The sequence below is a fragment of the Suricata suricatta genome, chromosome 9 (assembly GCF_006229205.1).
Source record: "Suricata suricatta isolate VVHF042 chromosome 9, meerkat_22Aug2017_6uvM2_HiC, whole genome shotgun sequence".
In the NCBI taxonomy this organism is placed as follows: domain Eukaryota; kingdom Metazoa; phylum Chordata; class Mammalia; order Carnivora; family Herpestidae; genus Suricata; species Suricata suricatta.
Window position 1 is genome coordinate 57436787 of NC_043708.1, and position 22152 is coordinate 57458938.

The window sequence follows — 22152 nt, forward strand, 5'->3', positions numbered from 1 at the left end:
AAAACAGAACAATGCATAAACATACACAAAGCAGAATCTGACCTATATACATAGAAAACAAATTAATCAGTGCTGGAGGGGAGGAGAGAAGGGTGCTGGCAAAATGGGTAAAGAGAAATGGGAGATACAGGTTTCCAGTTACAGAATGAGTAAGTCGTGAAATGAAAGGCACAGCATAGAGAATATAGTCGATGGTATTGGAATAAGCATTGTATGATGACACACGATAGTTATACTTGTGGTGAACAAGCATAATACATAAAATCAGCAAATCACTATGTTGTATACCTAAAATTAATGTGACACTGTATGTGAACTATACCCAAATTAAAAAAAAAATCTAGATGAAATATATACTGGGCTGTAGAACCTAAACTCCAGATTTGTTACAAATAATAAATGTATAGTACCAAAGAACGCAAGAGCCGTAGTTAGAGTACATGGAGTTTGGTCTCTCTGCTCCACCGCCAACTGGATGTGGCCTTGGCAAATCAGTTACTTTTCTGACCCTGTCTCCTCATCTGTCAAATAAAGGGTCTGGAGAGATAGTTTTGAAGTATCCACTGACGTTTCCTTTCAACGTACACCCCTAATATTCTCCCTTGGCTCCAGCTGGCCATTCTGAGCCCATGGCCTCAGTTAAAAAGTGTTATCCCAGAACATAAAATGATAAAACAAGAGTCTTTCTCTGGCTTTCAGGTTTCAAAAAGCCTAAGAATCTTTTGGAACAAAGACGCACAGGGCAATGACAATTGATCTGGTAGAAAATAAGATGAGTTTATTTGAGTAATATATCCCCACTCTGCAGCTAGAAATGAATTGAATTCCTGGGCAAGAGAAAGCTGGCAGGGAAGTGATGAAATCATGGATGCTTCCAGTTCCCTATGATAGGATGTCATCCCCAGCTCTCTAGGGCTAAGCCCAAAGGAAACAAATGGAAAGTGTTTGTGCAAATGGAAAGAAAAAAAAATCTGGGGCCATTTCCCATGGAGAATCCAAGAAGCAGCAAGATCCCAGAAAAGAAATGGCCATGTGGGAAGGCTGAAGCAGGAGGGGCATTATAGAGCCTTGCACAGTTTACCAGGCCACAGCATGTCTTGAGAACAGCTAAATGACTTCTGTATGCCCAAGAGGGGCAAAGGCAGATGGGAGAGCTGGGGGAACTGAAGAAGCCTTAGCGATGGGAACCGGAGGCAATCCAGCTGGGACCTGTGAGGACTGATAATGGAGGGGAGACCTGTTGAGCCCGTGGCATCTGTTGCCTGTCACCAGGAGTAGAAGTCCAAACACTTTCAACCATGCATCTTGGTATTAAAGACGCTGAGGAAAACAACACTGTCAAGCTCTGGACGGAGCAGTGTTACATAAAGAAGACACAGAGCAAGATCAGCTTCAGCCATGGCCATCAGTCTATCCTGGGCAGCAGGTCCCTCCTGACAGCCAGTGCAAGCCCGTTGACCTTCACACTCGCCTCCTGTGATGTAGAGCTAAGGGCCTCATCCCCTCCCTGCAGGAAACTAATACAGTAGTGGGACCGGCCAGGTGCCATATGGTGCACATACTAAGCAAAATAAAGAAGCACACATTGAGTCTGACACAGGAAAACATAATTCCACACAAGGCTACCAGCCCAACACAAGCAGAGGACTAACTCTTGGTAAGGAAGTGTTCCAGGCCTAAGGCCCATTCTTACAAGCTAAGTAGGGATCAAAAGACTTGCATGCATGAGACTTCATTTCCCAATAAGACCCAAATGGACCTCCAGACGGAAGTATGGATGTTTCAGCAGAGGTCAGCACGGCACATGACCTTTAGGAACCCTAAAAATATCCCAGGAGTGGAGATGGGAATCCCCAAATTGCCTAAGACCAAATTTCTGTGCTCCTGATGGAATGGGAACTCCAAGTAAAGACCAGATTGCGTGCCAGAGAAATAAACATATTCCTTCCACATCTGTGTTCGGAGACTGAGATTCAAAGCCACTACACACTGAGACAGACTCCACAGCTACGAAATCAAAAGATTAAACTACAGAATAAGAAGAAATAATCTGTGAATAACTTCATGCCAATAAATGTGAAAACGTGGATAAAAAGAATTATTGTCCAGAAATATATGTCACAAAATTGGCCTAGGAGTATAAAGGGGAATGAAAGCCTGAATAAATTAATAATCCCTAAAGAAACTGAGATAATTATTTAAAGATCTCTCTTCATCAAAGATACCAGGCAAACATTACAGATGAAAATTACCAAACTTTCAAGAACAAATACAAGTTTATACAAACTGTTTTTAGGGAACAGAAAAAGAAAGCATACAATGTAAGTGGTTCTTACAACTTTGATAGCGAAAATGAACAAGCACATTACAAGAAAAAAAGTATACACCAATCTCACATGTAAACATAAGTGCAAAACCCTAATATAAATCCTCAATGTATAAAAACATACTATAACATAACCAAAAACATTCCTCCCAGATTGAAAGGATAGTTCAGATGAATCCATATTATGGCAACAGATTTAAGAGACACAAGATGTACTGAATGAAATTCAACACTCATTCATGATTTAAAAATTCTTAGCATGCTGAAAAAGAAAGTGAATCTAATAAGGAAATCTATCAAAAAGCTAAGGTAAACATCATCCTTAGCAGTGAAATTAAAAACCAAGCCTTTGTTTTAAAGTAAGGAATAAAATAGGGATATTTTTATTCAACACAAATTTTATTAAGGAATTCTATAAGCAAACTATTGCAACAGATAGGAGGGTTCAGAGAGATTAAGAGATAAATAGTCAACACATTAAAGCCAATAGGGTAATAAGCAATGTGAAAATGTAAATAGAAAAAATATCTCATTCACAAAAGCAATAAAATCTATAACACAGGTATATGTGTGTGTGGTTAAATATTATAACATTATGGTTAAACCTTACAAGTCCTCATCTTACTTGACTTAGCAGGATTTGACACAGTTACCATATCCTTCTAGAAATATTTTCTTCACTTAGTTTCGGAGTCACCACAAACCTCCTTGTTTTATGTCTACACCTAGCTCTCCTTCCCAGTTTCTTTTGTTCATTATACCTCTTCTCTCCACCTCTAAACAATGGTGGACCCCCAAGCTCCTGGTCCTTAAGAGATTTATTCTCCTTTCCAGCTATACTCTTTCCCCTTGGTCATCTCTTTCTGCTTAATTAATTTTAAATACCGTCTAGTCACTGATGATTTCCCATCTTTCTAACCCCAAACTCCCTACTGAACCCTAGATTTATAACTAAATGCCTATTCAGTATCTCCATTTGAAAGCAGATCAGGCATCTCAAACTTAATATGCCCAAAATGAACCCCACAACATGGCTTACCTATGGTCTTCACTATCTCAGAAAAACCTATATTCTACATCAGCTACACCCATAAAAAAAAAAAAAAACCATGGAGTCATTCTTGATCTCTCTCTCCACCACCACCCCTCCTTACACTCACAAATTCAAACTTTCAAACTGTATGCTGAATCAGACTATTTCTCGTCTCCTTAGCACTACAGTTAGCCCAAGCCACCACCATCTCTTACCTGGATTATCATAATAGGTGCCTAACTGGTCTTCCTTCTTTCCCCTGTAATCTATTGTCTGCATGGAAGGTAGATGATAATTGTAAAACAAGGTCAGATCATGTCACACCTCTGCTCAAAACCCTGCAAAGTCCTCCTGCATCACTCAGAGTGAAATCCAAAGTTTTTATCATGGCCTACAAAATGACACATCAGTGATTCTCAGCAGGGACAGTACTCCTCCCCAGGAAACATTTAGAAATTGTCTGGGGGAGGGGAAGAGGCTAGCATTTTTGGTTGTTATAACAGGAGAGGGAGAAACAGAATCTGAAACAGGCTCCAGGCTCTGAGCTGTCAGCACAGAGCCTGACGCAGGGCTCAAATCCACGAACCATGAGTTCATGACCTGAGCTGAAATCAGATGCTTAACTGACTGAGCCACCCAGGCACCCCATTTTCTGGTCCTTCTTATACATTATAGCTGCTTATATACCTATCAAAAGCACATAACAACTTCATTGCATCTTCCAGTGAATTATCATTCAATTATAAATTACTCTCATTTATCTTTTATGTTACAAATAGGGCATTATGTTAATTTTTGACATTATGTGGGTTGGAAGATGATAATTATCTATGAATTTTATTTCAGGGTGGTAAAATGGGCAAAATACATGCAAAGTATATACAATAAGAATGGAGCACTGGGTCCGATAGTATTGAGAACCACTGTCCTAACTAATCTCGCTCTGGACTCTCTCTGACTTTACCTCCTATCAAGCCTCCATTCAAAGCCCTCTACTTTGCTGTTCCTCAAACCCCACAAAAACATTCTTGCCTTGGAGAATCGCAATGCTTCTTCCCTCTGCTAGGAATGATCTTTCCCCTCACGTGAATTTCGTGGCTTGCTCCGTTCTTTCAGACCTCTGCTCAAGTGTCACACTGTCCTGCCCTCCTTTCCTGACCATCTGATTTAAATGTCTCTCCACATTTGGGCGCCTAGGTGGCTCAGGTGGTTGAGCGTCCAACTTCAGCTCTGGTCATGAGACCAGAGTTTGCGAGTTGGAGCCGCTCATTGGGCTCTGCTGTCAGCATGGAGCCTCCCTCAGATCCTCTGCCCGCTCTCTCTCTGCTCCTCCCTCTCTAAGAAATAAACAAAAAAATAAACATCCCTCTACACCATCCTTGTCTTTTCTATCCAGCATTATTATTTTTTATGTCATTTATTGCCACCTGAGACATTATTGATTTGTTTACTCTCTGCCTCTTTTCTCTAGTACACAAACTCCAAGAAAGCAGGAACTTCATGTGTTCATTGCTATCTCAGTGTCTGGTATAGGCACCCACTAAAACTAGATAGGCAAATGACTTAATGGCTAAAAAGTGTGCTGATATGAGCCTACATCCAACAGGTAGGTTCCAAGCCCCTCATTCCCAATTGAGACACTGCTTGGGATAGTTAACATTTGTCAAATACTGCATTTGAAGAAATATTTCCACAACTGAAAAGTATTGGAAAGCCACTGGTCTTTCAAATTAGCAAAGATTCAAAAACACAATCATGCACAATGTTGGTGAGGCTATAGGGAAACAGACTGGTATTCACTACTGGGAGCAATATAGGTGGTTCAACTTTACTGAAAGGCAATGTGAAAGTATATACTAAAAACCTTTAAAAATGCAGTATTTTTAAAAGAATGTTTACTTATTCTGAGAGGGAGACAGAGCACAAGTGGGGGAGGGGCAGACAGTGAATACCCAGCAGGCTCCACACCGTCAGCACTGAGGCCCACGCAGGCTTGAATCCACAAATCATGAGATATGACCTGAGCTGAAATCAAGAGGTGGACACTTGACCGACTGAGCCATGCAGGCGCCCCTTAAAATGCAGTATATTTAACAAGTATTGTTTTATTTAAGAACATTTCACTCTCATAGGATAGCAAGCTATTATAAACTCTAACCACAGAGATGAGAAAAGTCAGACACCAGTAATTTAAGAAACAAATTACAAATCACGAATCCCTATTGAGGTCATCAAACTGCAATCCCGAGGCTCCCTCTGCCATTTTTTCATTATCAGTTAGTTCCCTTGATATGTCACCTAACTACTTAAAGCTAAAAATTAGGTCATATATAAAATCTTTCAATTCTTAGTGCTAGTACAGTGCTAAACACTGCAGGTACTCAATAAAACTTTGCTAGAAGATTAAGGTCTCCATAGAAGGTGCATCATATACAGAGACTATGACAGAAACTGCCCCAATGTCTTCTACCCTCTTCCATTGTAATAGTATGTGAACCTTGGAACATAGCTGCCCAGAATAGTGACTTCATTTTTCATCCTTTTTTGTAGCTAGATGTGGTCATGTGGCTAAGTTCTGGCTCTTGAAATATAAGCAGAAGTGGTGGGCAAATTCAGGCACATACTTTTCTTATTTACACCTTCCTGCTGGCTGGAATGCAGATGTGATGGCTGGAGCAGTCACTTTGAGATGACCCTGGTAATGAGGATCACAGGCAGTCAGCAATAAGGTGGCAGGTAGAATCTCTGACTCTGCAGAACACCGTTATCAGTCCTATATTACCTTTTACATGACATTTTACAAGAGAAAAATAAACTTCCATCTTATCTAAGTCACTGTTATTCTAGGTTTTCTGATGATCTGCACCCATTAGCTGCCCAGAACAAGTTCTATTAGGACTGCCGCTTACTCCCACTTCCTTGTTACTTGATATATGGCTAAACTGATGTGGCATTGTACTGGTGACAGTCTATATGAATTATGCATTCCATTTATCATTTTCAAAGATTCCACTGTAAATGGATATTTAATAAGCCTTTTCACTTAACCCTAAAGAGCAACAGAATAGAGTTATGCATATAAAGCCACAGTTCCATGAACTGTTTAATAATCACTTTTCAAAGTAATAATTGATTGTCAAAGACTACATCTATGCAGGTCTCAACAGCATAATGAAATCAGAACAATGAAAAGTGTCTCAGCTGCCTCAATCTTTCATTTCTTCAGAACCTTATTTCAAATGATTAAGAGATGAAGAGCTTGAGACTGGAGATGTTCTTGAGGGGAAATCTGGCTGAAATGATGAGGTCTAGCTTTATTATAATCTTCTTTTGTGTACCTAATAAATTTGCAGTAAGCCAAGCAAAGAACAGGAATTTTATTTACTGCATTATCTGTGAAATCTACAGAGAAGGTAGACTACCAATTTAAAAAGTGTAGAAGGAGTGGAGGGTGCAGGGGATTTTACTTATTATCAAGGCTGGTCAAATGTGATGACCAGTATGCCATTACTAGTTAACCACACGATCATGACAATCTTGCATCCTTACTTAGATAATATCCAAAGCACTGGCTGTTCTTCCTAGCTTTGGGGAAATTCTTGGTAAGGCCGCTGACATACTTCTCTCAAGTCGAGAGGCCTCAACAAGACCCTAAGCCACCACAGATAATAAAATTTCAAATATGTAAAAAGTTTCCCAAAACAATGGGGTACTCAACCTATACTCACTGGACCAAGAAGAGAAAGTGTTTGTGGGTATTCTTTCACTTTGAGAATAGCTAAAAGATTTAAAAATAAAATAAAATGAGATAAGATGGGGTAAAATAAAGCTAACAAGATGAAGTAGAAGTGGGTCAGTCTGTTACTCTGCATTTAGCTGACATGAGAGATGACAGATAATGGAGATTTTATCTTCTGTTCACATTAACAACTTAAGCTGGCAGAATCGGTGGTACTTGGCTGGCCGTAACTGGCGAGTGATTATATAATCAACTACTAGTGTCATCAATACCTGCAATTCATCCCACCTCTATCCTTAAATGTTGTAACTCAATATGGGTCTTAGGTGCCCAGCCTGAGTGCCATCCCACACCCACCACCTCTACTCTACCATCACCACAGGGCTCCGTGAGCAGCAAATCCTTGCTTCTTGGTCTAAAATTGCTGGGCTCAGAGGTCACCAGTACGGCCATCCCTGGATGGGAGAGTGATGATCGTCCCACTAGGGCAGTCACCACAGAAATCTGAGAGAGGTGAAAAAAAGTTCTGGATACCCAGGGTCTAGGCATTAAGATAGTGAAGGAAAAAAAGGAAGAGACGAAGAAAGGAAGTGTCATCAAAATGATGTAATATGAATAAATGGTCTGGCTGTCAGGAGAACTAAAGGGGTCCAGTCTCCACTATGCTAATTAGCTGTGTGAACTTGAAACACTCACTTTCTCTTATTGGGTCTCAGTTTTGTTATGTAAAATACATGGTTAATTAGGTTATCTTCTAGCTCCAGGCACTATTCCAGTGAAAATTAAGAGTAAGGAAACACTGTGGAAAAATGTATCACCAAGAGTCTAAAAATTCTTTTCCATATAATAGAAACACAAAGTAAAATATGTAAAGAAAATTTACTAAATGAGAATATATTTAATAATATAGATGTTATATGTATAATATATATTTTAGTTTCAAAGCAATAGACTAAAAATTTAACCTTTCTGTTCCATCTTATAAAAACTCATAAAGATAATAAATATAACAGATTTTGTCAAGCCATTCGTTTCCACTCTGGTAAGACCAAGATTCAGTGCCTAGGGAAACAAGGTACTTGTAAAATAGTACTCCCCCCAAATGAAATGCATATTCAGTACAACTAGATAATGTGCTGCACAGTCTATTAGGCTGCCTCAATTTGGGATGAGAGATGTCCAGACATGATTGTCGTTTGCTAGCTCTCAGGATCTTGATTTTACTGTCAAAACTGTTTATCTACCCATCCCTTAAAACCCAAATGTTTACCTATTATGCTTTAAAACAAGAATTGTAAAGAATACAGCTGCCTAGCCTCAGGCTGTTTACAGTTACAGAATAATGGACTTAAATCACAACCAAATACTATGCTTTTCAGTAATAAAAATAAACGGTTTCCTTGTACAATGTCAACATGTAACCCAACTGGGATATTCAGTTGGTTCAATTTGCTGTCATGGCAGCCATATTACTCTAGGACCTAATATCAACATTAAATTTCAAAAAACTGTTTTAAACTGTATAAACTCTTTTCTCCCACTTTACACAAAATAGATGAAAATCATGACCTGAAGATATCACAAAAAAAACTGCCCCTAAAGCGGACTAAAACTATACAATGTTAAGGTGGCAAATAGCGCTGGCAACTTTTCAGATAGTGCCGACTTCACTTCCCACTGAAAGAAAGTCTAAGCCCTTGGACCAGTCCTTAAAATTTTAAAGCATTTAAAAAGGTCTACATTAGGAAATCAAAATTTAAACTGAGTTATGTATTGAAATAACAATCCACAAAGGGGAAATGCTTTTATCAAAAATATCCAAATAATTGTAACTGAAAAAGTCAGAAAAGGCAATTACTTTGCCAGTATGTTTCTTCATTTTCCCTCACATGCTCTTAAACCCTGGTATATGTAAATATGGATCAAGATTCAAATGCATTTGTCCTGTATAATTTAAATTGAGACACTTTATTATACAAACAAGCAAAAGAAAAATTATTACTGGGTAGCATCTGTGCTAAGAATCAGAAAAAAAACATATCTGAATTCTATAATAAATTAGCATTTCATTTTTCAAATAACTTGGTATTTCAATCTTGAAAGAAAATTCTCATGGAAAATAAACTGCTCTCTTATTCAGAAGAATAAGTTTATTCTGAAGGAACAACTTCCAACTTGGTTCAAAATCATTACTACAATCAAACTGACTAAAGAAATAGTAATTTTCCTTCAAAAATTAACATAATATTTTCCATCTTCTAAAAATGAACGTAAATTAAATATATATTATAAGTATTTGGTATTTGATGAAAGCACCCAAATCTAAGAGATTTAAAACTACGCAGAGGTGTAAATCAAGAAACTTCTTAATCATTAATATCATTTGTACTAGCTTAAGCTCTTGTGTCTATGAGGACAATAAAGTACTGCACAAAAGGAATGTGTAAGAGAAAGATGTAATAAATGTGTCTACCGTTGTGAGTAGAAAGGATCCATCCAAACTAGTGCCTCTCAGCTGTATTATGTCATCCAAACAATATAAATTGCTTTGCTTGGCCCAGATCCAGGAAAATTCCCTAATTTATACCTCCCAAGAGCAAAAATTTATTCCTAGGATAGGAAAAGATGAAATTGAAAAAGCAAAAGCCAAGGAAATGTTTAAATATCACAACTAAGCAGCTATTTAAAGGAATAAATTAAAAGTTACACATACTGAAATGTGTCAAAAAGTAAGTTGCAAAATAATGTACACCATATGTTCTCATTTTTAGAAAGAAAAACCTCTGTTTGTGTGTGCACATTTGTACTAAAATATTAAGATAAGTGTACAAGGACAGACAATAAGGATTGGTTACTAGGGGGAGCTAAGGAGGGCTTAGAAGAGAAGATACTGTTTCCTTGTGTTTCTTCTTACAACTTGTAAAAAGAAGCACACACTTTTATAGAGTCTGATAACCTTTTTTATTTTGAGGTAACTATAGGCTGATATTACTGATATTTCTGTATTGTACCAAATAATACAGAAATAGCTTATGTACTCTTTACCCCCTTCCTCCAATGGTAGTATGTGCAAAACTATAACACAATATCACACCCAGAACCCTGACACTGATACAGTCAAGATACAAACACTTCCATCACAAGATTTCTCCTGTTGCCTTCCTAAAGCCACACACACTTCCTTCCCATCCTACCTCACTCCACGCCTGTCCTTAACCCCTTGCAACCATAAATCTGTTCTCCATTTCCTATAGTTTTGTCCTTCTAAGAACGTATAAATGTAATTATACAGTGTCTAATGTTTAGAGATTGGTGTTTTGTTGTTATTGTTGTTTTTGGTGGCCTTTGTTTGTTTGCTGGGGAGTTTGTTATTGTTGTTGCTTGCCTCAGCTTAATTTTCAGGAGATTCCCCCAAGTTGTTGCAGGTATCTTTCTTTTTATTGCTGATTAATATATCTATTTACCCCATTAAGGACATCTGGGGTTTTTTAGTTTGGAGTATTAAACAATAAAATCTGTTATAAACATTCATGTCAGGTTTTTGTTTGAATATGAGTTTTCATTTCTGTGTGTAAATGCACTGCTTTGCCTGAACTCCACAAATTTTGACACATTGTATTTTTACTGTTAATTTAATGTCTTTTTTCCCTGATACTTCTTTATTGATCCATGGATTATTTAAAACTGCATTGTTGGGGTGTCTGGGTGGCTCAGTTGGTTAAGCATTCAACTTTGACTCAGGTCATGATCTCATGGTTCATGAGTTCGAGCCCCACATTGGGGTCTGTGCTGACAGCTCGGAGCCTGGTGCCTGCTTCAAATTCTGTGTCTTCCTCTCTCTCTGCCCCTCCCATGCTTATACTCTGTCTCTCTTTCCCTCTCAAAAATAAATATTTTTTAAAACTGCAGTGTAAAGCTTGCAAGCATTTGGAGATTTTCCTATTATTGTTCTGGTACTAGTTTCTAGCTTTATTCCTTTATGGTCAGAGAAGACACTGTATGATTTCAATTCTTTTAAATTTATTTAAGTTCAAGGTGCCTAGGTTGAGTGTGCGACTCTGGCTCAGGTCATGATCTTATGGTTGGTGAGTTCAAGCCCTGCATCAGGCTCTGTGCTGACAGCTCAGAGCCTGCTTCAGATTCTGTGTCTCCCTCTCTCTCTGCCCTCCCCATCCCCATTAGTGCTCTTTCTCTCTGCCTCTCAAAAATAAAGAAATATAACCAAAAAATATTAATTTATTAAAGTTCATTTCCATGGTCCAGATATGGTCTTAGTATATATTCCATGGACAATTGACAAGAATGTGTATCTGTTATTGGTGGGTGTTCTATGACTATAGATTAGATTCTGATAGTCGATGGTGTTGTTGAGTTCTTCTATATTCTTGAGGAATTTCTGTCTAGTTTTTTTTATTAATTGTTAAAAGAAGGATGTTGAAGTCTTCGACTATAATTGCAGATTTCCCCATTTCTCCTTTCAATTTTTACCTATCTTTCAGCTCTATTATTTGGTACATACACATTTAAGATTGCTTTGTTTTCTTTGCTTTCTTTGTTTTCTGGCTTTTACCATATTGGAATCCCCTCTGTGTCTCTGGTAATTTTCTTTGTTCCAAAGTCCACTTTATCTGAACTTAATATAGCCCCTCCTGCTTTCTTTTAATTAATGTGTGCATATGTTGTTTTCATCTTTTATTCTCAACCTGCCTGTATCATTATATCAGAAGTAGGTTTCTTGTAGACAATACTTAGTTTGGTTATGTATTTAATCACTTGCCAATCTCTGTCTTTCAATTGGTGTATTTAAACCATTTATATTTAATATAATTATTAATATGCTAGAATTTGAAGCTGTTGCTTTATTTTTTGTTTTCTTTTTTCTGTCCTTGTTCTTCTGTTTTTATCGGCCTTCCTATGAGTTAGCAGATTTTATAATTCTATTTTGAAATATCTATAGTGGTTTTTGAGTAAATCTGTTTGTGTAGCATTTTTAGTCACTACCCTAGGCATTACTATTATATATACATAACTCAACCACAATTTACTGGTATTGCCAATTAGAGTGAAACATAGAAACGTTACCTCTCTTTATATGTTTACCATCTCCTATTTATAACTGTCTTACATTAAATTAAATTACCTCTATATACATTTAGTATCACATTAGACAGTGTTATAATTTTAGCATCAAATGTGAAACAGAAGAGAAGGAAAATCTGTTGTATTTAGCCACAGTTTTGTTTATTGTGTACTTCCCTCCTGGTGTCCTTTTTCTAATTTCCTTTATGTTTCAAGAACTTTTTTTTGTAATTTTTTAAAATGTTTTTATTTATTATTCAGCTAGAAATGGAGCATAAGTTGGGGAGGGGCAGAGAGAGAGGGAGACACAGAATTCGAAGCAGGCTCCAGGCTCTGAGCTGTCAGCACAAAGCCCAACGTGGGGCTCAAACCCATGAACCATGAGATCATGACCTGAGCCAACGTCGGCAGCTTAGCCAACTGAGCCACCCAGGCACCCCATGAATAGAGAACATTTTTAGCCATTCTTCAGGGTAGGACTGCTAGTGACAAATTATCTGAGAATGGCTTGATTTCCCCTTCAATTCCTGAAGAATAATTTCAATGAATCTAGAATTCTGGGTACATAATGCTCTTCTTCCAGCACTTGAAAAATGTTGTGCCCATTCCATGATACCCAAGAAGAAATCAATTGTCATTCCAAGTTGTTTTCTTCTCTAGGTAACGTATTGTTTCTCTCTCATTGCTTTAAAGGTTTTATCGTTGTTGTTTTTTTTAATTTTCAGAAGTTTGACTATTCGTTTTGGTGTGGATCCTTTGGGTTACTTTGGTTTGAGGTTCACTCAGCTTCCAGGACCTTCATGACATAAAATTAGATCTTTTGTGATAGTCTCACAGGTCCCTGAAGTTGAGTATGTTTTCTTTTTAGTCTATTGTCTCTTTGTTCGGGTTGAGTAAGCTGATTGTTCCATCCTCAAATTCACTAATTCTTTCCTCTGTCCTCTCCATTCAGCTGTTTAGCCATCAACTCGTGTTTTGTCTAAATTATTGTATTTCCAGTTCTAAAATTTCCTTTAGTTCCTCTTCACATCTTTGATTTCTTTACTGAAACTTTCAATTTCTCTGTCAACTCTTTCAACTTTATCATTTTTTTCAAATGTGCTCATAATTACTCACTGAAGCATTCTTTTTGAGGGCCGCTTTAAAATTTTTGTCAGATAGATTCTAACATCTCTGTTATTTCAATGCTGGCATCTATTAATTACCTTTTTTTCCTTCAAGTCAAGATATTCTTGGTTCTTAGTATGACAAGTGATTTTCTACTGAAACCTAGACATTTGGGTAGTACATTATGAGACTCTGGATCTCATTTAAACTTCCTATTTTAGCTGGCTTCGTATGGCATTGCTCTTCCTCTGCACTGTTGGGGGAAGGCACACGTTCCAACATGGTTTCTGTTGACAGCACGGGTGCAGGCTTCCTTATTATTGCTGGGTGGGAGTAGGAGTTCTGGCTCCCACTAGGCCTTTACTGATACCGTTCTAGTAATAAGGGCTGGAGTATCTCATCACTATTCCCCACATGGCCTCCAGTGACACAGGGAAAGTGTAGAGCACAGCCTCTTCACTGCTGAGCAGTGTTGAAAGTCCTGACTTTCCATTGACACCACGTCAGTGGGGAGAAAAGTTGGAGTAACTTGCTATAGCCTAGTGAGATTGAAAGGCCAGGCTCCCCATTCAGCCTTGGCTAGTATGGGTGGGGATGGGGTCCTAGGCTTTTTCCTGCTGTTTCTGGCTAGAGGAGCACAGTTATTGTCTAAAAGTTTTGTCTTTCTAAGCTGCCCCTTTCTTGATCCTTTGGCTAAAGAGAGCTGACTTTTGCTGGAGATTTTACTGCATCCATTGGCATTCCTATTTTGCCAGGATCTCTGTCTCCAAGTCTGGAGGATATAAGGCAAAAGGGAAGCCCCAGAAAGCATCACTATGTGATTCCTTGTAACCCGAAACCCCTAGCCTTCCTCTCTCCACCTTTTGGAGTATTCTCATGTTTGTCTTATACATAGTGTACTTAGTTGTACAGGAGAAATAGGTGAAAGTACATCTATTTTATCTTCCCTGAAGTGGCAGTAGCCATAAATTTTATGGTATAACATTTGCGAGCTACACATGAGTTGTTCATAAAAGATCTTGGAACATGACTTCTTTCTTACCTAGGTCATGTGAAGCCATTTTTCTTTTGAGCTTTGTGACAAAAAGCAACCACACATGAAAGAAGCAAGGATGGGCTGGCTCCTTCATCCTCAATTAACGTCTGGAAGGTAGTCTCTGAACGCCAGTCTCATATAATTAGAATGTATGTTGTGAGTGATTGATGCCTCAGTAAAACAAATACAGGGCCATGTAATATTGCTATTCCTCCTACGACTGTGTATACTGTTAGGCCAGCGATTCTCAACGTGGGAGGCAAGGTGCTCTACTCTCCAGGGTCTCATTTGGCAATACATAGCTATTTTGATTGTCATGACTTGGGCAGGGGATGAGGAAGGGAAGCAAGTGGATTGTGCAACTGGCATCTCGTGGGTAGAAGCCAGGGATAATCCTTAACAACCTACAATTCACAGGAGAGCCACCCACAACAAAGAATTATTTACCCCAAAATGTCACAAGTGCCAAGGAGGAGAAAACTTGGGTTAGGTGTTTGACCCACATTTGACAGCTAAATTAATCTTCTGGCATTCTGTGCATCTTTTGGCCTATGTAATTGTGAAAATCTGAGTGCTAGGTCTGGAATGGCCGGGCCCAAGCTCTAAACAGAGACAATACGCCCGGACAAGACCGTCTTTTCCTCTGGCTTTCCCTCTGAGAATTGCTGTGTGACTCCAAATTAAGTCGTCTAAAGTGAAGAACCGTATTCCTTGCTTATCCTGGATAGTATGTTGTTTACATAAATTACAAATGTTTAAAACAAATGTCCTATTCTAACCTTAGGAATTTTTAAGATCAAAATTTAGACAACTCTTTTAAACTTGTATTTTTATTACTATCTATTGCCTACCCAACCAGCCACAGCCGTTTCTCACCCTAAAAAAACTTCTGAAAGCACTTTGATTCAAAATAATGCAAAGTTCTGTCTTCAGGACTTATTTGGGTGGTGAAAGGCAAAACTTCAAAAGCAAGAATAAAATCACCAAAGCACTAAAAAATCACGAAAGCACTAAAAATCGATACCATGGAAAGCAAGGATGAGACTGGGGCACTTGCCACTGGCTGAGCCCTGTGCCCAGTGTCAGCGCCCCTGGCCCCTGGACTCTAATGCTCCAGGCCACTCTCCTGCGTGAAACAATCCAGGTAACTGAAAACGAAAAAAAGATACACAAGACAAATGGAACACCGGAAAGAGCAGTACTCACCGTCCCGACCGTCATTCATCATTTGATACTCTTTCTCCTTATATTTTACTCTATTTGAACCTGCAAAATGTACTCTATCTTATGGCTCTTGCTCTGAAAGTAACTTCTCCCAACCGTACAGGACCTCTGAGCCAGTTTCTAAAGCGGGCCCTCTTCACATCAAGTACCTTGACCAACGTCACAGAGTTACTTCTTACAGGGGCAGACACTGAGATCTTCTCTCTCCTTTATTAAGGCTCTCCAGTGCACATCCCTGATTCTTTTTTCTGTGAGACCCACGCAAATCCTAATGAGAAATCTCCAAGTAGCCACACTGATCTTGTTGAGTAACTATGAGGAGGTATGGGTCTTAATTGAAAATATTTGTCCTCCTCTGCTGACAAATGCTAGGTCAAAGATGACACTGAGGACTCTTGTCCTTACATGCTTTTTGTTCCCTAATGGGCTTTATGATCACATTCCTTAAATCACAGCCAAGAGCGTATTTTGGTACTGCAACTATTTTAAAGACATACATGGCAGCAGTGTACATAGTACATAATGTGTACTAACAACGGGTTTGGTGCTGCAGCCAAGAACAGTAACAGAGCTTCTTCCCTCTGACCGTCATCCTCATCGCCATTCTCAAACAAACAAACAAATAAAAAGGTCTCTTTTTTCTTTTTTCCTACCTTCCCCTCCACTTCCCTCCTTCCCTCCTGCCCACCCCGCTCTGTCTTTCTGTGGGACTCTGATTCCCTTCTTATTATTTTTGCTTTGAATGTCCCTGCTAGAGTAAAGTCTACATAATGGACAAAATACCTTAACCTATGACCCCATCTAGCTTTGCTCCCTTCTGGGGACATTTCACAATCAACAAATGTTTGATTGCCAGTGCTGGCATGTTTCCAGTCCAGAACTCTGGCGTGTTACCACCTGGGGTAGAATCTCAGCTCTGCCATTCCTTAGTCTGGGACAACTGGGACAGTCCTTTGACATCACTAAAGCTAGGACGCCTCCTATGTAAAATGGGGTTCTTATGGGTAGCCACCCATAAGATGAGGCTGTCGAGACAAAAAGCACACAAACTCTGTCTCCTTTTGTTTGGCACACAAGAATCACTTATAATCTCTATAATTGGTTAGTAAAATTTTTGAAATATTTTAACAGAGTGGTTTTCACCAAAAGAAAAAATCACACAACTCTTATTAATTCAACTTCTTAGTAGTAATATATTGATGTGCTTAGGATAAAAACTCACTGCTGATGATAAGCTGTAACAGAAAAAGCCTGAGTTTTTCATATAAAACATCTGTTATTTCAATACTAAATAATAACAAAGACTTTGAAAGGACAGGTCAACAGTGATGTATTACTCAGGTATAAAACTGAGGTACTTTGAACTATTGAAAACTTCAAATTCAAAACTAGACACTTAAATAACACCCCAGTGTTTTGTCTAGCTTTTCTTGTTTATACTACACCATACACACTTAAATCTGTACTCAGTTTCCTGAAGCTGCATTTACTCAGAAGAAACATTACCGTCCTTCTGGTTCACCTACTTCCGTCTCAATGTCGTAGCTCTGGCCCAGGACACTCTGGAGGAGCTCTCTGATAGTCCGGTCAGAGGCCAGCTGGGCCTCGGACTGCAGTGAGGCGATGACGTCCTCAGTGCACCTGGGTTTCGCTCGCACCTGGTGCGGGGGCTCCCGGGGGCGGCTCGCCAGGCCGCTCTCCCGCTGGCTTTTGGAAACTGGCCGCGCGCCTTCCCGCGGCTGGCTGACCGAGTCCTCCCGCACGGACAGGGTGCGACTCTTGGCTCGCCACTGCCGGCTGCCCGCCTCCGGGTCGCCTTTCCGGCTGGAAACGGCGCTGCCCTTCCTCGATTTGGCCGGAAGGGTCTCTGTGAGCCGAGCGCTCTCCCGTTTTGCGTCGCCCTCCCGGGCCGGTTGGGAGACGGGCTTGGAGGTCGTGGGCCACGGGCTCCTCGGGCCCTGGCGCTGCCCGGTCCTCTCCCTGGGCGCTGGCTGCGGCATCAGGACCATCGGTCTGGACGTGCCAGCCCAGGAGGCGATGCCCGGCGGCTTCTTCTGGGGCCGGGGCTTGAGGAACCCAGAGCTCCGCAAGTAGAAGTCCTGGGGGCAAAACAGCCGGGTCTTCCCGGGAGCGGCCGCCTCTCTCCGGTCTGGCGGCCACGCTGCGCCTCGGGGCGCCTGCTGCTGGAGGGCTGCAGCAGGGATCGTAGGGCCTTTAGCTCGAGGAGGGGACCCTGATGGCTTTTGGGGTCCAGCGCAAGAAGCGCTGCCTTTCTCCCCAGGAAGCGTAGGACAGGGGCCCTGAAGGCCCAACACTGGGCCTTCATCCACATCCTGCTTGGAGACCAACTTCTGCTTGAAGCAGAGAAAATCTTTTTTAGTTTCCTGGCGAATCTTCTCAAGCTCTTTAAAGATGTATGATTCTTCTTTGTATTTCAGTCCGAAATGCTTCGAAATTGCAGACATCTTGACTAATCTGTCCTGTGAAATAACAACATATTGTATCATATTGTTATGCGCGCGCGCGCGCGCGCGCGCGCGCGCACACACACACACACCCCAAAATTCATGTTGACATATGCAAGTCCAGCTCAAAAGCCCTCTCATGGTAGAACACTTCCTGTGCTTCGGAGGCACAAGTGGGTAGTACTGGTTTATATCATTTTAAATCCAAATATTGGCCTTTTCACAAGAACCATGAAAACCCTTTAAAGCAGATAACGTTTTTACAGTGGAATTTCTGAAATGCCTATTGGATTTATTTTAACAATTCTTTAGACTATAATAAAATGTCCAATTCCAGACAAGAGAGACAGGCATCTAAGGAAACCCTGCTAAGAAATAATACAGATCATCAACGGAGGCATGCATCTAGCCCACAAACATTTTTCAATTGCTCCAAGTTTTTCAAAATTATTGATTTGTACAGGCAATTTTTAAATTGAGAGATTTTTCACCTAAAATTCCAGACTTGCAGTTTGGGGGAGGTGGGGTGAAGACTCTGGCAATGCAAGGTCCAAATCCTTACTTTTGGGGAAAGGTGGCAGTTCCTCTTCTTTCTCCAACTAACTGGCCCTGGGTGTCCCCATCTGTTATCCAGCTCACCTCCCTCAATATGTCTCCTGAACTGCAGTGGACTGCATGAAGGGAGAAAGGTGATCAGCCACAAGGTAGGCGGTAGCAGGATCATGAAGCCTTGAATGCCAAATGTTTGTACTTCTGTTGGCTACTGAAAACCATTCAAAAACTTTTAACACAAAAGTGGCCTGGAGGACCTGCCGCTTGGGCAATATTGAGGGAGAGAACTAATAAAGGGAGTGACACAAAGAAGAGCCCCTACAGTTTGAGTATAAGGCCTGGCCCTGGTAGCTAGCAGAGTGGAAAAAGAGACATAACAAGGTAAAACTGATAGGCTCTAGCCAATGAGAAGGAATAAATAGGAGCAATTAAAGACCCTTCATAAAATAAGAACTTTGAATCATCTTGATGAAGTCTTGGTCACAGCCAAGTACATAATAAAGCTTGTTATTCAGTAACTTGTACATTTCAACATGGTTAAGATGGTAAATTTTATGTTATGTGTATTTATTACAATTTTTTAAACTGTATTCAGTAGGGCCAGTTCATCTATGATCATAAGTGGATTTTCAGATTCTGAGAGCTCTGAGGTCATTAACAAAAGCCAGGCTAACATGAAATATAAATAGAGAAGGGCCCAATGACAGATCTGAGACACACTCATCTGTGGGAGGGGGGATGAGCAGTAGCAACAGAGAGGAAAATGGGGAGAACAGAGTTCCTCAGAGGCCAAGAAGACGAGTAAGACAATGAAAATAAAGGCAGAAAATAACAAATTTAAAAAAAACGAATTTGTTTATTTTTAGGAAACCTAAGGCCAAGGCTCTTTGAAAAAAAGATAAAGCAGAAACATCTCTGGAATATCATCATTATTTGCAAATATGATTGTTTACCTGGAAGGTCTAAACATCAAAGAACTATTTAGAATTGTAATAGATTTCTGCAAGGCATTTAAATTTTTATACAAAACCCAATTAACTTCCTTTATAAAATGACCCAAAAACATAGTGATAAAATTCTACTTACAATTTTTTAAAAGAGTATCTAGCAATGAACATAACAAGAAATGTGCTGAAACTGCATGAATACATTTTTTAAATTTTACTGAAGGACACGGAAGAAAGATTTGACTAAATAGACAGTTACTGTCCCTTGGTGAAAAAAATCAAATATTGTAATTATATCAGGTCTGGATTGGTTTAATGCCATCGTAATCAAAATATAATAATTATATTTTGGAACTCTGAAAAGTAATTCTGGGTTCATTTGAAATAAACAAGGTAGACAGGCAAAATTTTGAAAAAGAGAAATGAGGGAGCACTTGTCTAACAAAATAATTAAAACTTATACAGATATAAGAATTAAAATTGAAATACAACTGCTAGAATCATCATGTAGACTAAGCAAAAGAATTAAAAACAGTACGAGTTATAGTGTAAAGACAGCACTAAATGGCAATAAAAGTTATTCAATAAACTGTGCTGAGGCAATTGGTTGATTATTTAGGGAGAAAATTATACCTCCTTTTAAGCCATGTACCCAAATAAGATGGATTTAAGACTAAATGTAGAAAATATTCTCTTACTTTACTTGCATTTCTTTTGTTTTTCCCCAGAGAGAGAAAGCACCAGCTGGGGAGGAGCAGAGAGAGAGGGAGAGAAAGACACAGAATCCACAGTACACTCCAGGTTCTGAGCTGTCAGCACTGAGCCCAATGCAGGGCTCGAACTCACAAATTGTAAGATCATGACCTGAGCGAAGTTGGCCTCTAAATGAGTGAGCCAACAGGCATCCCTGCATTTCTTTGCTTGCCATCTTATCCACATTCTTGGTTGGCCTTATATTAATTCATAAAAAGGTTATTTTTATAATTAGTTTTCTTCATTGACCATGTATTATGGTCAATATGAACAAAACATCCTATTTAGCCTCTAAATATAGTCATATTGCTTGTAATGTCTAATATCCACTGTTGATTCTTAAACAGAAGACCCTGCAATATGGCAGAGGGAATCAATAGGCTTTGTTTCTCTAACCATCTCCACCAATGCCTAGACCTTGAACAGTTCAGTTCTATCCATAACCAGATTTCACATTAAAAAATGAAAATAGGGGCACCTGGGTGGCTCAGTCAATTAAGCGTCCAGCTCTTGGTTTCGGCTCAGGTCATGATCTCACAGTTCATGGGATCCACCCCACAGATCTGTCAGCGCAGAGTCTGCTTGGGATTCTCTCTCGCTCTCTCTCTCTCTCAAAATAAATTAATAAACTTTTTAAAATTTTTTAAAGAAATAAAAAGTGAAAATAAAATGCTGTTGCCTCTTTTCTGTGCCATAGCATGTGAATATTAGAAATGATTTCTAAAACCCTTAAGGAAGTTTCTCTTTTTAAAAAAATGCCGCATAATCCTTCTCATAGTGTGTTGGCTATTACTGTTTGCACAGGTGGTAATATGCTCACAGTGACACCATCTGCATTTCTTCCTACAAAAGACTGAAAGGCAGTAACTGGAAGAGAGCGCAGAAACAGAAGCACATTAATGCCTGATGAGAATCTGACTTGACTCTCCCAATGCACTTCTCTTTTGTTTGTTAGTTCCTGTTTTGTATTCCCTTCCCAACTTCTCTCAGGTCCTTGGTTTACTATTGAAGTTTATCAAGTGTTCATTGTTTAACATTTCTCAGTACATTTCCTTGAATTCTTCATAGGAAAGTTGCTCTTCACATGTAAAAATAAATCCATAGGATAAAGAACTTCTAACTTCAACAGTAACTTCTATTGTGTTTTCAAGGTTATCTCAATGCTAAATGGGCCGGTCCATCAAAGCTTGATGCCTTGCTTCCCCTCAACCACCCCTCAGCATTACAAAATATATGAGATAACTTTTAAACATCTAATCTCATGGGGAAATAATATGCTCTCTCTTTCTTGGTAAGCAGTTTATTGAAAGGAAGAGATTAGTTCTGGTTTAGAGGATTCTGAAAGAAAAATAATGTAGCTGTGCCCAAAAGACAAAGTATTAATCTACATAAGGTGTGCAGCCGGCTACTCACAATCCAGGTTAAATTTACCTTAAACTTTATTTTTTAATATACTTTTTTATGTTTTCATTTATTATTGAGACAGAGAGAAACAGAGCATGACTGGGAGAGGGACAGAGAAAGAGAGAGACACAGAATCAGAAGCAGGCTTCAGGCTCTGAGCTGTCAGCACAGAGCCCAATGTGGGGCTCGAACCCACAAACCATGAGATCATGACCTGAGCTGAAGTCGGCCACTTAACCAACTGAGCCACCCAGGCACCCCTACCTTACACTTTAAAATGGACAGAATAGCAATGTCAACAATAGCCAAAACATGGAAGGAGCCTAAATGTCCATCACCTGACGAATGGATCAAGAAGATGTGGTATATATTCACGATGGAGTACTACATGGCAATGAGAGGGAATGACATATGGCCCTTCGTAGGAAAGTGGATGGACCTTGAGGGTGTCATGCTGAGTGAAGTAAGCCAGGCAGAGAAGGACAGA

The 22152-nt window shown here is 39.6% G+C and overlaps 1 protein-coding gene across 1 annotated transcript in view; it reads right to left on the bottom strand.

Moving 5' to 3' along the window:
• Positions 1-15396: 15396 nt before the first annotated feature.
• Positions 15397-22152, bottom strand: part of LOC115301579 (microtubule-associated protein homolog maph-1.1-like) — a 14281-nt gene continuing 7525 nt past the window's right edge. The window contains exons 2-3 of the mRNA XM_029951538.1: positions 17071-18024; positions 15397-15468 (exon numbers count right to left, since the gene is read on the bottom strand). Coding sequence (XP_029807398.1) covers positions 15403-15468; positions 17071-18009 — 1005 coding nt within the window. The 5' untranslated portion in view covers positions 18010-18024 and the 3' untranslated portion in view covers positions 15397-15402. The remainder of the gene's footprint in view (positions 15469-17070; positions 18025-22152) is intronic.